A 13,658-nucleotide genomic window follows, 5' to 3' on the forward strand; every position below is an offset into this window, starting at 1 on the left:
TATGCTCATGCATGATGGGGAGAAAGGGGGAAAATAAAATGTTGTGTCAGTTTTTGTTGTTGCAGATTCGTTTGTATTACAGTAACAATGACATAAACAACAGGGAGAGGGGAGTGAAGGAAAAATAAAAATAAGTCAAACGTAATACAGTTATATAAGAAGATCACAGTTAAGCCAAACACTTCAAAATAATAATTAATGATAAAAGGGAGGAGAAAAAGAGATCAGGATGTTAAGATCCCACTGATATTTGGACACACGTTGCCTGAATCAAAATTCAAGGCTTTATGCCATGGAAAACCAGCTACTCTCTCACTGAACAGCCAGGATGAGCAGGATTGAGTTGGGACGACCTTTTGGCTTCAGTCACTGAGTGTTTCTTTCTGTTCCCTGTCCCTTTCTCTCCCCTCCCTTCGTATTTCCCTCCTCTACTCTCTCTGCCATTCCCCTTGGGCTCTCACTGCCCCTGAACTTTCTCAGGAACTCACCCCATACAGCATTTAGGAAAAGCCAGAGATTCTATAATCTGCACACATCAGAGGGGATGTGACCCAGTTCATAACCAGTCAACAGGAGAAAATGAGTCTTTATGGGAAACTATTTCACACAACGCACAGCCAACCTGTGGAACTCATTGCCAAGGGATGTAGCGAAGGCCAAAACTATAACTGGGTTCAAAAAAGAATTAGAAAAATTCATACAGGATAGGTCCATCAAAGCAATTAGCCAAGATGATCAGGGATGCAACCCCATGCTGCCAGGGTCCTAAGCCTCTAGCTGCCAGAAGCTGGCAGTGGATGACGGGGGATAAATCACTCAATAATTGTCCTGTTTTGTTTGTTCCTTCTGAGGCATCTGGAATTGGCCACTGTCAGAAGGCAGGACACTGGGCAAAATGGACGGTTGGTCTGATCCAGTATGGCTGTTCTTATGTTCCCAAAGTTACCCCCTCAACAAAAGGGGAGGAGCAAATCTGGTTGCGACCCCATAAGGGAAATTTCAGTCCAAAGGCAAATTTGTATGAAATGATGAGAAGGGATGAGTGCCTCCGACCCTCCCAAAAACCCAAACCAACCAAACTAAAAAGGGGAAATCCCCAGAACTTCAGCATCTCTAGCACAGAGGATGTATCACTGGAGCACACAGCTTTTGAACCTTGGACAAAGCAATGCTGAAGGGGTGCCCAATCCAGGGCACTCAGTCTGTGCTGATGAAACCTTTCCTTCTAGGACTCAGGGGTCTCCGCCTTCTCCTTCATCATCGACCCATCATCCCAAGAGACACAGGGGACAGGAATCTCAATAGCGCCAAGGTGATTTAGGAGCACAAACCCCTCTGACCTTCCATGTGACTGGCGCTTGCCTCCTGCAATGAACAGGAACTGAGACTGTGCAGGGAAACCCCACTAGATATTGAGTCCAACGCCTTAACCAGCAGATCGTCACAGCTGGGCAGGACAACAGAAACTGGACACACAAGGGATGGAATCCAGGAAGCAATGTACACACCCATCCACTGAGCTAGGGAGCCCTTCCTGTATATTACACCCAGAGGCCTGCTTTTCCCAAAGTGTCCCACGCCCTCACAGCTGCATGGAAAGCAGATTTTCCTCTCCTTCCCAGCGTTCTCTCTGGGAATGGGTTTGGTTCTGCAAGGGAGGGTTCATAGGGAATGCCCTCACAGCAGGGCCACACGCTGTGCAGCAGAGGTGGGCGGGGAGGCTGTTGTGCCCTGGATTCAGGATAAAGGATATGTGAATGATCAATAAACAAGCAGAAAGCGATGGTTCCCCACCCCAGCACCACTCACCTGGGCAGCAGGGAGTCCTTTGCAAGGCTGGTTGAAGAGGGCCAGGGGAGAGAGGAGGGAACAGGAAGGCTCCTAGGCAGTGGGGAGATTTTTAAATGAGAATAGAAAATCAGAGAGAAAATGGGGTAATTTCTGAGGAGGAGAATGGGGAAAGGGTCAGTAACATGAGAAAAATGGGGAAGTGACATGGATTTTACATACATATATGATAGTTACACTGTACAGGGGGAGAACTGGGAATAATTTTATCGTTATTCGAGAAGAAAGTGGAAAAATAGAGAGGATTTTATCACCCCCTCCCGTCACCGGCTCTTTCCCCCTGGAATTTCCTGCCTGCAGGAAGACAGTTCAGTCTCCCCCGTTCGCACTGTCTTCCCCTCCCTGCATTTCTGGCTCATTTTTCCTCCCGCCCTCCCTGACACCTGCGGCCCAGACACACAAAGGGGAAACCCCGCTGGGGCCCGGTCTCCATCCCCACCAGAACCCCGCCTTGTGCTCCTGGAGCAGATCCTGGCAGGAGCTTTGCCAGCGGCTCCCCTGTCGGTAGCGGGGCCCCGAGCTCTTACCGAGCAGGGAGCAGAGTCTCAGGGGCTGCAGAGCTGAGCCCCCGGGGGTCCCCCTTGTGCAGAGTCTCTTTCCTGCCTGTCCCTAGCATCTGCCCCCAGGTGCCTCTCAGTTACCGGGCTGGGGTCGCAGAGCCCGGGGCTGCTCTGGGGGGCTAGTTCCAGCTGGAGAAAGTCCCCCCTCCCGGCGGGGCACTGAGGGGTTAATGAAGGTCTCTCCCCAGCACAGACCCGGCGGGGAATTCAGCAGCTGCGCAGCCCGGCTCCAGACAAATGGCAGCCCCCGGTACTCCAGAGCTCTCCAGCCAGGAGCTGCCAGAGTCTGATCCCTTTGTTCTCCCTGCCTCCCGTCCCTCTCCCGGCCCCACCAGCCCCCTGGGTCCTCAACACCCACCCAGCTGCTCCCGGCTGCAGCGCTCACCGGACAGGGGCTTTCCCCGGCCGGCCTGGCCCCATCCCTGCTCCCCGCGTGTCTCCCAGTCCCGGAGCCGCTGCACCGGCTGACAGAGGCGGGGCCCATCCCGCTGGGGAGAGGGACGCGTGTGTGTCCCAGCCGGGGGCTGAGCAGGGTTTCCCCGGCGGCGTCCCCGAGCGTCACGGACACCCTGCGAGGGGCCCGCCGGGGGCAGGGCCAAGTCTGGGTAGGAGCCGCCTCTTCCTGCCCCCCCAGCTTTCCCAGCCCAGGAGCCCTTTGTGTGTCCGCAGCCGCCGAGCCATGTCCTGGGCTGGGAGCGCAGCGCGGAGGCTGCTCCGGCCCTGCGGCGCGGTGGGTCCGGGGGCAGAGGGGAGCGGGCGGTCCCGGGGGGGGCGACGTGGCCGGAGACACGCGTGGGGCGGACACGCTCCGGCCGGGAGGGGCCGGGCCGGGCCCGCCTGCCTGGTTCGCCCCCTCCCCGGGTGGGTGCCCGGACTCCCCGCGGCCGCAGAGGGGGTGCGGGAGGCAGGGCGGGGGTCCCCGGCTGGGCAGGGAGGAGCAGGGTCGGGGCGACAGAGACAGGCAGCGGCTGGCCCGGGAGCTGCCGGAGGGGCCCGGAGCCCGGTTTGTGGGGGGCAGAGCTGGGGCTGGGGTGGGGCCATGTTCAGATCCGGTACTTTGGGGGGGGAGGCTGGAATTGGGGAATGTCTGATGGTGGTGGCTTGGGAGGTGGCTGGGCCCAGGGGACATTGGGAGCTGGGGGATTGAGCTGCACCCCGTCACCTCACCATGGGGGGGGGAGGGCGGTTGTCTGTGTTTTGTCTGGAAAACCGGATCCCCCTTTCACCAGCTCCTCTCAGATCTTCCTCACTGAGGCTGAACTAGGCCTGGGGAAAAACTAATCTAAGCAAGTCCCAGGGACACTGCCTGGGAGTCTAAAGGGCCAGATGGACCCTGAAATCGGGCAGTTGAGAGGCGGTTTGTAGCAATTTGTAACTTCCATCCCCTGCTTCTTCCAGGAAGCACCGGGAGAGCATCTGGCTCCTCTACGAAAAGAGAGAGAAGCAGCCAAAACTGAGGAGGAGCAGCAAAGCGAGGAGCTGCTGGTAGGTGCCCAGAGCCCCCTGCCCCTCAGGTTGGCCTGGGATCCAAGCGCCCTGAGTGACATGGTGAGTGCAGGGCCCGTCCTGCCAGCCTCAGCCAGGAAACCATCCCCGCTGGAGCCCAGGGAGAGCGCAAGGTCTGACACATGTGGGTGACACGATGCCCTTAGGGTGCAAAAGGCTGCTGTGCAGGAGAGTGTCAGTCTGTGTGATAGGCCAGAGACCCTGCCCATGTGCTGTTTGGATGTCATGGGGATAGGGGTTCCTTTCTAGCACCTAGGGAAGATGGGGAGGAAGGAGAGGAAATGTGGAGAGATGGAGAGTTTGGCCAGGGCAGTTTGATGAAGTTTTGGGGAGAAAAGTCCCTCCTGTTAGCGACGTACAGCTCACCCCTGCCATGATCCCTCCACCCTTCCAGGCTGAAATGAAGTTCCCATCCCCAACTGTAAGAGTCCCTGTGATCTGGTCAATAACTCCCCCATCTGCCGGGAGGGACATTTGTGGTTCTCCCCCGTTACCAATCTGCCATTTCCCTGTGATTGCAGAAAGAGACAGAAGCTGAGAGACAGAAGATCATCAGGGAGTGGAGGGAGCTGCGGGAGTTTCTGGAGGAGCAGGAGCAGCTGCTGCTGTCCCAGCTGGAAGAGATAGAGAGAGCCATTGTCAAGAGAAGGGCTGAGGGCCTCTCCAAACTGTCCCAGGAGATTTCCCTACTCAGTGAGATGGCAGGAGAGAAGGGGCAGCAGCTGCTGAGCCGATCTGTGCAGGTCAGACCATGTTGTTGCAATCATAATATTCAGCATTTTTATCGCAGTCTCAGGCCTAAACCCCAAAGCACTTTATAAAGGGGGGTGAGGGCAAAATCCCGATTTTACAAATGGGGAAAGTGAGGTTCAGGAAGGGGCAGAGCCCTGCCAAGGTCACACAGGAAATGCCCTGTAAATGTCTTAATTGCATTTGGGGTGGAGGTTGACATCCGCTCCCTACCATGCTGAGGCCCCGAGCCAGGTCTGAGGCCCCACATCACCCCAGGTTGATGGGTTTCATGGAGTAGGAGGCTTGTGGGTCTCTCAGCACTGGTGGAAATTTCACTCTCCAGGCAGATAAGTATTTTTTCCCTGTAAAGTGCCTGGGCAGAAACTTTCCCCTATGGCGATGTCCCAGCAGGGATCCTTGGAGGGGGGGGAGGGGCAGCTCCTCTCTAAACATGAATCTGAGTGTCTGAAATTCCCCAAACCCCCAAGACTTCAGTGGTGGCTGCCTTGTGGAGCAGGAGGCCTTCCCAGACTGGGACACCGCCCTTAACTTGCCTCTTCTTTCTCTCCCTCTCCAGGCTGCTGGAAGCACTGAGGGAAGGTAAGTCCCTGGCTCCATTACACTCCCCCTCGTGCTCAGTTATGCTTGGAAACTGCACTAAATATAGAGCTTCCCCTGGCCCAAGGAGTGTGACGCTCTGGGTTGGTATTTGCAATCACGTCTTCCCTAGCAGCTGCCTCAGCAAGGGGAAGAGCCGGTTACTCTCTGACATCTAGTGAGGTCACACCAGGGCTACCAGACATGGAGCAGACCTGTCCTGTCAGGTATTTATGTGGCATATCACATATTCACAGTGTGCAGCACCTCAGCTTTCAACTTTATAGTAAGTTCCTAGGCCTCATGGCAGCAAAGAAACCCTCCCCGATGCAGATGGAGACGCTGTTGCCTTTCTGAGTCTGCCAGTGGCCTGAAGCCATGGCTCCGAGATCTGTGAACTCCCCTGTCCTCTGTTCGTCCCATTGGTGCATCAGCTGAAATGATGAGACTTTAATGTCAACGTTCAATGTTCCATGGCTGATCCCTTGAGCAGGTGGAGTGGGACCGGGGGCGGGGAGTGAAGCCCTTGAAGGGTGGGAATAGGGAGTTTCCGTAAGGAGGGAAGAGCAGGAGAGACACTAATGCCTGGTCTACGCCAGAGAGTTTTGTTGACAAAAGTGAGCTTTTATCGACAAAACAGTGGTGGTGTACACACTGCAATCACTCCCCCGCCCACAAAACTGCCCTGTTTTATTTTCAACAAAATAAAGCCACCTCAACGAGAGGTGGGGGCTTTTGTCGGCATAGCTAGGGCGACACTGTGTCAATGTAGACACTGCGTCCCTTTACGTGGGTGGTGGGGCTGCCATTCTTGTCCATTTCACCGCTCTCCGGGAGTGGTGAAATTGACAAGAAAGCCCAAGCCCTGAGCTGCTGGTTCCCTCTGGGGCCTGGGAGTGGGGCACGAAGCCCAGGCTTCTGCAATCCTGGGTGGCTGGAGCCTACCTCTGGGCTGCGAGCAGGGACTGGGGAAGACACGGTCGGGAGGGGAGAAGACCTAGGCAGCTTCTCTCCCTTCCAGCCCAAGCCTGGCAGTCTTGTCAATTTCTCGCAGAGCCAGGAAATTGACAAGGCTGCCAGCTCCTGGTGGGGAGAGGAGGGGTGAGACGGTGGGGCAGCTGGACCCCACTCCTCACGGCTGCTTCCCCCTGGGAACAGGGAGGAGGGAAGCCCCTGGTGGCTGCCCCTGGCTCCCAGTGAGGATGGCAGAAGCCCAGGGCTGGCTCCTGGTGGGAAGAGGGATGGGGGGATGACGACAGCCCCCCGGGCGCCAGGCTGTTGAGCTAAGAGCCCAGTCTCTGAGCTGACACGGCCCCTCTTAGGTCGTGGAAGTGCTTTTAGTGAAAACGCACTCCACCGACCCAAGGAGAGTGGTGTGAACGTCAGCCACCGCAGCAGTTACTGCAGAGGCTGTAAGTCGACCTATGTTTTGTCGACTTGGTTTTTGAGTGTAGACAAGGCCAAAGACAATGAAGAGAAGAGAGAAAAATGGAGAAATGAGGGTGGAAAGGAAGGCAAACAAAGAGTAGAAATAGCAGGAGCCATACCAGGTGCGAGAGGAAGCAGCTCTCCCAGTGTGTGATCCTGAATGTGTCAGTAAAGGACTGAATAAATACAAATAACTAAAAGTTTATTTCCTGTACAAAGGGCAGCCTCTCCCCTTGATATCTGTGCCTGGGTGTCCCATTGAGAGCCGTAGGTGTCGTGCTGTGACTGGAGCACTGTATCAAGTCCTAAACCATAACCATGACCATCTTAGGTTACAAAGCTCAGATCCAGCTTTCCTGGAGTTTGAGGGTTGCTGGGCTCAGGGGTTGGGGATCAGGCCCATTTCTCACCCCCTCCTCCTTTCCCTAGCATGAAGGACGGGACATCGGAGAAGCCAGAGCTGGGGTTTGTGGAGCTGGAGAAGAGACTCAGCTATTTCTCTCTGAAAAATGTCATCCTGCGGCAGGTGCTGCTGGGATTCAAAGGTGAACGGGAGTCTGGGGGTGGTGTCTCCCCTCGTTAGAGTGACCCGTGCCCTGGGGAGGAGTCGGGGACTCAAGTGAGGTCACAGAGCCGGAGCCCCGTTTCACAGCCCGGCTCACTGAGTCGCCCTTCCCCATGAGAGTAACCCTGTGAGGCTGGCTCTGTCTGCAGCAACAGCATTATTGGCTTCAGGCTGTGTCACCATCTCAGAGTGAACAGCAGTTATTTTAATAATCAAGAACAACCCCATGAGTGCAAGAGCCTGGATTCTCATTTCTCCTGTCCTCTCCTTCCCCTAGAAACTCTGCGCCTGGAGCTGGGGAGAAACACAGGTATGTGTCTGTCTCTGACAGGCCATGGGGGGATTTCAGACCAATAACCATATTAGTGACATGGGATCACGGCCTCCAGCCCCCGTGTGTGCCTGGAAGTGGTGGAACAATGTGAAGCAGGGTGAGCCCCGTGACTGGCAGATTCACTTCTGCTGTGCGGTCTGATGAGGATTCAGAGTGAATCCCAATCTCAGTGGTGTGTTTCCCTTTGGAAAAAAGAACACAATAGTGTGAAATAGATGAGACAAGAATGAAACATCCATACACTGAATAGTCTGACAGCTTTGAGTGAGCGAACATGACCACATGGGGGCAGCAGAGTCTCAGGAGTGAGGAGGGGTTGGATCCCAGCGGTAGCCTGAATTGGGACTGCCCTTGAAGAAGAAACAGGGCTGGGATCCTGTGTGCAGACTGGCTAAGAAGGGGAAGAGAGCACTATATTGTATTTGGGATCATTTGAATGAGAAGAGAGCTGCTATAGTGCCTGTTAGAGTATTGCACACTTTTCACATTGGTGGTAACTTATTTCAAGTCAGTTTTCTGGGGGGATCCCCTCACATTTACTGTAAAAATAAGAATAAAACGTGCACCAAGGCTGATCCCGTATAACTCGGATGTGTGTGTTTCAAGAGGCTGACAGAGAATAGTGACCTTGAAAGATAAAAGTGGCAGGAAGTGGGAGAGTAAGAATTTCTTTCCTTTAAATGATAACAAAACAGATAGTGTCTCAAGGTCCATCTTATTGCCTGTCATGAGTCACTTGGGGTTGCAAACCACCACTTGAGAAACAGCCGACTAAATCATTCATTTTCTTATATTGCTATTGGCTAGGAATGGGAAGAGGGCATTATTTTTTATATCAAGCTACTGTGAATAGGCAGTTAGCTGCTATAGCAGATCTGAACAGAGCCAAGGAACAATTAATTCCCATATAACCAACATTTCAAAAATCTTTTCCATATTTAAGAATCCCATCTTGCTGTTAATCCTGATGTCCAGTCTAAACTGCCCTTCTTGCAATTTAAGCCCTTTTGCTTTTTGTCCTATCCTCAGAGTTTAAGGAGAAAATTTTTTTATTCCTCCTCCTTGTAACAGCATTTTATGTACTTGAAAACTGTTAACTTGTCCCCTTCAGTCTTCTCTTCTCCAGACTAAACAAACCCAGTATTTTCAAGCCGCCCTCATAAGTCATGTTTTCTAGACCTTTAATAATTTTTGTTGCTCTTTTCTGGACTTTCTCCAATTTGTCCACATCTTTTGTGAAATGTGGTATAATACTGGACACAATACTCCAACTGAAGCCTAATCAGCATAGAGTGGAGCAGAAGAATTACTTCTCGTGTCTTGCTTACAACACTCCCGCTAATACATCTCAGAATGATGTTTGCTTTTTTTGCAATAGTGTTACACTGTTGGCTCCTATTTAGCTTGTGATCCACTATGACCCCCCAGATCCCTTTCCACAGTTCTCCTTCCTAGGGAGTCCTTTCCCATTTTGTACTTGTGCAACTGATTGTTCCTTCTTAAGTGGAGTACTTTGTATTTGTCCTTATTGAATTTCATCCTTTTTACTTCAGAGCTTTTCGCAAGTTTGTCCAGATCATTTGGAAATTTATTCTTATCCTCCAAAGCACTTGCAACCCCTCCCAGCTTGGTATCATCCACAGACTTTGTAAGTGTAGAATAGTGAAGGCATCCATGAATAAACAGTAACCAAGTCCCCAAGCCAGAGGGAGAGGAGAGAGAAACTGAGGAGAAATAAGTGGGGAGAGAGTTCACAAGCTCCCAGACCTGCTCAGTTCCAGTTATTATCTCAGGACTGGATAGATTTTGTCCAATCCCTAGCTCTGCCTAGGTCCTACCCTGCTGGGGGAATGTGCTGCACTTGGAGACCATGTCAGGTTTTAAATGATCACAGTCGGTTTAGCTCTGGTAGGAAGAGTTAGGTCTGCACTGCAATAAAGTGACTGATTGTTTTGCCAGTCTGAGAGCCTAGAACATTCCTCTGCAGGAAAAGGGCCTGGGGCAAAGGTGCTGTGAAATTAACTAAAGCTGGTTATGAAACTGCTCCAATCACCCTTCTCACCCGGACAGGCGGAAGAATAACAACCACATTTCACTCCAGATTGTCCCAGCCTCCCAGGGGGCGGGGAAGGGAAATGGCTGCAGTGGAGCTGGCTCAGGTAGGGATTATGAGAAAGTTGCTGGTGGGTTCCCATAGAAGGTGGGAGCTTCTGGAGGGAGTTGAGTCTGGAGGTGGGAGGGGGCAGGAAATACACAGGGTGGAGAAAAGGAGGGAGACAGGATGTGACAAACCTGCTTGGACTTGTTTCACCTGGGGGCTTAGATTCTAGTAATAGACCCCTTGGGGTTGTGGGAAGAAATTACCCTATTTATGGGATAGGAAACAACTCCCCCTCCCCGCGTCTCCCCTCTGCTACCACACAGGGCTGGAGAAATGACCAGACTGCCAGTTCTGGAGCCTAAACCCACTAGCCAGAGGCTGCTATGAAATACGAAGTGGGCACCTGCCAATGAGGCTTAGTGGAGATGCCCTATCCCCTCACATGCAGCTGCTGACAGTGAGGAGGGGTTGGGGTTCCCACCAGGGAGCTGTCCTTGGACACTGCTTGGGGCTCCATGTCCTATAGCAGCCTCTGGCTAGTAGGTGTGTGAGGAATAAAAATATTCTGCCCCCTCCATCTGCTGGGCGGGATGAGGGGCTCTCTCTATCTCCCCTACACCTCTTGGCTGCTCTGAGCAGGGTGCAGGTGGGATTCTGCTGACTGTGAGCCTGCCAGAGCATCCATTGGATTGGCCCCGCTCCCCCGTGAATAGTGGGGTGGTGATGGGGGCAGCAGGTGCTGAGTGCTGGACCCTTGCTCTTTCAGAGGCCGGTGACCTTCGAGGAGGTGGCTGTGTGTTTCACTGAGGAAGAGTGGACTCTGCTGGACCCCACTCAGAGAGCCCTCTACTGGGACGTCATGCGGGAGACCTATGAGAATGTGACCTCGCTGGGTGAGGATTCCTGTCCCCTTGGTTATTAGAAGGGGAAATGAAGAGTTAAGGCTCATGTCACCCCACATTGCAACCTTCACTCTGTCCTGTTTCAGCAACACCCCAACAAGCCAGTTACTCATATGGTAACTGTCTGCCCTCCCCTGCTAGAGAACTGTCTGGGAACAGAGCACAGGAGCCGTATAGCAGAGAGTCTAACATCTTCCCTTTCCAAAGGCAAAACTTGGGTTTAGGTCTGGCATAAAGAACAGAAGCTGCCTTCACTTGGCCAACACTGTATCACTGAGCCTACTCCACACAAACCATCTCAGACCTGAAAATATTTCCACTCCTTTACCTTCCCTGCTCCCTCCCCCAAGGATTACTTCTGAGGCATTGCCTCCGCGTCCCCCTCCCTGAGCCCTGGAGACAACTGGCATGTGTGTCACCCGAGTGCTGACGATCCACGTGGCAGAACATACCCGGGTGCATATTAACTGATACACCCTACAACACTTAGCACTGAAATGAGGCACACTTGGTCCTTCAAGCGTCACATGCACCTCTCTTCATAGCACAGTCACAGCTCTGCCAAGCTGCTCCAACTCATCCATCTGCAATCCCATTACAGCCACAACTGGCACAGTGCACACGGCTGCAAGCACATGCAGATACATGCTGGTGTTCCTGTGTGTGGAACACAACACAGCTTGTTCTTTTAGTTCTTCCTCGTAGCTATTATAGAGTCATAGATTTAAAGGCCAGGAGTGACTCTTAGGTCATCTAAGGAGACCTCTTGTATAACAGACCATAGAATTTTATTCAGTTACTGCTGTAATGAGCTGAATACCTTCTGTTTGACTAAAGCATCATGCAGAAAGGCGTCCAGTCTTGCCTTGAAGTCTTCAGGAGGTGGCAAATCCTCCACTTCCCTTGATAGTTGGTGTACCTTTGCACTACCCTTACTGAACTATTCCCAGTGGCTATTGCCATTTCCAGGGCTAGGGGCTTGGGGCAAAGTTGAGATTAATTGGCAGAGGTGTTGTGGACTTCAACTCTTCATTTCCTGGTTTCAGAGGTTTCTTTAGCCACTGTCTATGCAGTGAAAGGCATGAGGCAGCTGTTGCGAGTCTGAGTTAATGACTCAAGGCTGTCAAAATAACAGGCTCAATTGGAATGATTTAATCTAAGATTTTTCAATCAGAGATTTAGTACAGAGCTATACAGAGTACAGAAAGTAATAGATATGTTCTCACCCTTTGTTCTCAGACCAAGAGCTGGATCTGTGTCTCTTTTCCATCTGGAAGGGACATGCAGTTTTCATTTCCTCAGCTAAATTCCCACATATTATCATTATATATAGGGTTTTGGATAAAGAAAACCTCGTTGCCAAGCATATTCTCCCAGAAACTTACATTGTGATGTCATTTCAATACATTCTCAGTTTACCTGACGTATTTGTGAAGGCATGATTATTTACAGCTGGGAGGACTAACCATTTTTCAAGATAAAGTCTCTCACTGGGTCCTTTTTATTCCACAGTCATTCTTCCCTGGTGATTCCCCAACAGGAAATATCTGCTTTAACAATCATCCCTTATTAGTTTCCCAAGTCTATATATGTTTATATAGCATTATAGATATATGTTAAGGAGATGGTTTCCGTGAACATCTGGAGTTGTATAGACATGAATGTGCCCAAGGTTGTTAAAATATAGCATAATAAATAAAATTCCTGACTAGGATTACTTAGGGCTCTTGGTAAGATCGCCATAGGTGAACTGGACTGGGGGAAGGTTCCTGATTAAAAGCAATCCACATTAAGACTTTCATGAAGGCACAAAATCGACCACATGAGCCTCTCCTGGATTAGGGATATTGGGACTCACCCCTTGCACCAGATCTTGACGCGGTGTTAGGTGAGTGTCTGGTGGCTGGGCCACTCATATAAACTGGTTCCATCCCAAAAGATTACATTAGACCCACGAAGCAGGTCTACCACCCACAAAGTGAAGGGTGCGGGCTGGGTGCGATGCCAGAATGGCAGCAGGAGGGATGGACCAGAGCGGACTGGTGCTCTGCAATGGAAGATGGCTCTAGGGTCATGGAACGTGACTTTTGTTAGCAGGGAAAAGAGCCAGAGCTGGTTGAAGAGATGGAAAAATATAGATATAGGCTAGATATAGTTGGTGTCACCTCCACACATAGCAGGGGCTCTGGAAACAAACTTCTCAATGGAGTGTGGTCTCTTTCCTTCTCTGGAGTGGCCCCATGTGAGTATCCCAACACCCACCCAGGACTTCTCACAAGTCCCCACAGGGCTGGGTGCTTTACAGTTGGAGTTTATCCTGGTAGACAAGAGGGTTGCCTCAATGAAACTTTGGGTCTCAGAGAGGAAAGTCTTGATGGCTGTGTCTGTTTACGTGCCTAACAGCGGTTCAGAATACGCAACCTTTTTGGAGATGGTGGGGTTGGTGCTTGATAGAGTGCCACCTACCGACTCTGTCGTTCTACTGGGGGAATTCAACGCCCACGTGGGGAATGATGGAGATACCTGGAGGGGAGTGATTGGGAGGAACGGCCTCCCTGATCTGGACTCAAAAGATGAGCTGTTGTTGGACTTCTGTGCTACTCATGAATTGTCCATAACAAACACCATGTTCGAACACAAGATTGCTCATAAATGTGCCTGGTACCAGAGCACCCTGGGCCAAAGGTTGATGATCAACTTCATAGTCATTTCCTCAGACCTGAGAGCATGGGTTCTGGATGCCTGGATGAAGAGAGGAGCAGAGCTGTCAACAAATCACTACTTGGTGGTGAGTTGGCTCTGACGCATGGGATGCCGGTCCAAACAATCAGTGTGGGTCACCTGGGAATGTCTGTTGGAGGATCCTGTGATGAAAGACTTCAATTTCCACTTCCAGAAGAACTTCTCCTGCATTCTGGGTGAGGTTGTGGACATTGAGTCTGAGTGGATCATGTTCAGGACCTCAATTGTTGAGGCAGCCACAAAAGGCTGTGGCCTGAAGGCGGTTGGTACCTGTCATGGTGGCGATCTAGGACCCGCTGTTGAGGAAAGCTGTCAAGGCAAAGAAGGAGGCTTTCTGAGAAAT

The 13,658-nt window shown here is 51.8% G+C and overlaps 1 protein-coding gene and 1 long non-coding RNA gene across 2 annotated transcripts in view; one reads left to right on the top strand and one right to left on the bottom strand.

Moving 5' to 3' along the window:
* Positions 1-1,290: 1,290 nt before the first annotated feature.
* LOC137141147 (uncharacterized) lies at positions 1,291-3,043 on the bottom strand. Its single transcript, XR_010916556.1, has 3 exons — positions 2,794-3,043; positions 1,810-1,881; positions 1,291-1,365 (listed from the first exon to the last, which is right to left on the bottom strand). It is a non-coding gene; the product is annotated as an uncharacterized lncRNA (long non-coding RNA).
* A 24-nt stretch (positions 3,044-3,067) lies between these two features.
* The window catches only part of LOC137141126 (zinc finger protein 250-like), a 40,718-nt gene continuing 30,127 nt past the window's right edge, over positions 3,068-13,658 (top strand). The window contains exons 1-8 of the mRNA XM_067529974.1: positions 3,068-3,138; positions 3,807-3,893; positions 4,436-4,657; positions 5,224-5,246; positions 7,101-7,216; positions 7,514-7,546; positions 9,641-9,729; positions 10,438-10,564. Of these exons, the coding sequence (XP_067386075.1) occupies positions 3,088-3,138; positions 3,807-3,893; positions 4,436-4,657; positions 5,224-5,246; positions 7,101-7,216; positions 7,514-7,546; positions 9,641-9,729; positions 10,438-10,564 (748 nt within the window). The 5' untranslated portion in view covers positions 3,068-3,087. The remainder of the gene's footprint in view (positions 3,139-3,806; positions 3,894-4,435; positions 4,658-5,223; positions 5,247-7,100; positions 7,217-7,513; positions 7,547-9,640; positions 9,730-10,437; positions 10,565-13,658) is intronic.

The sequence above is a fragment of the Emydura macquarii genome, unplaced genomic scaffold (genome assembly GCF_026122565.2).
Source record: "Emydura macquarii macquarii isolate MOO-44397 ecotype Brisbane River unplaced genomic scaffold, CSIRO-AGI_Emac_v2 contig_3004, whole genome shotgun sequence".
NCBI lineage: Eukaryota > Metazoa > Chordata > Testudines > Chelidae > Emydura > Emydura macquarii.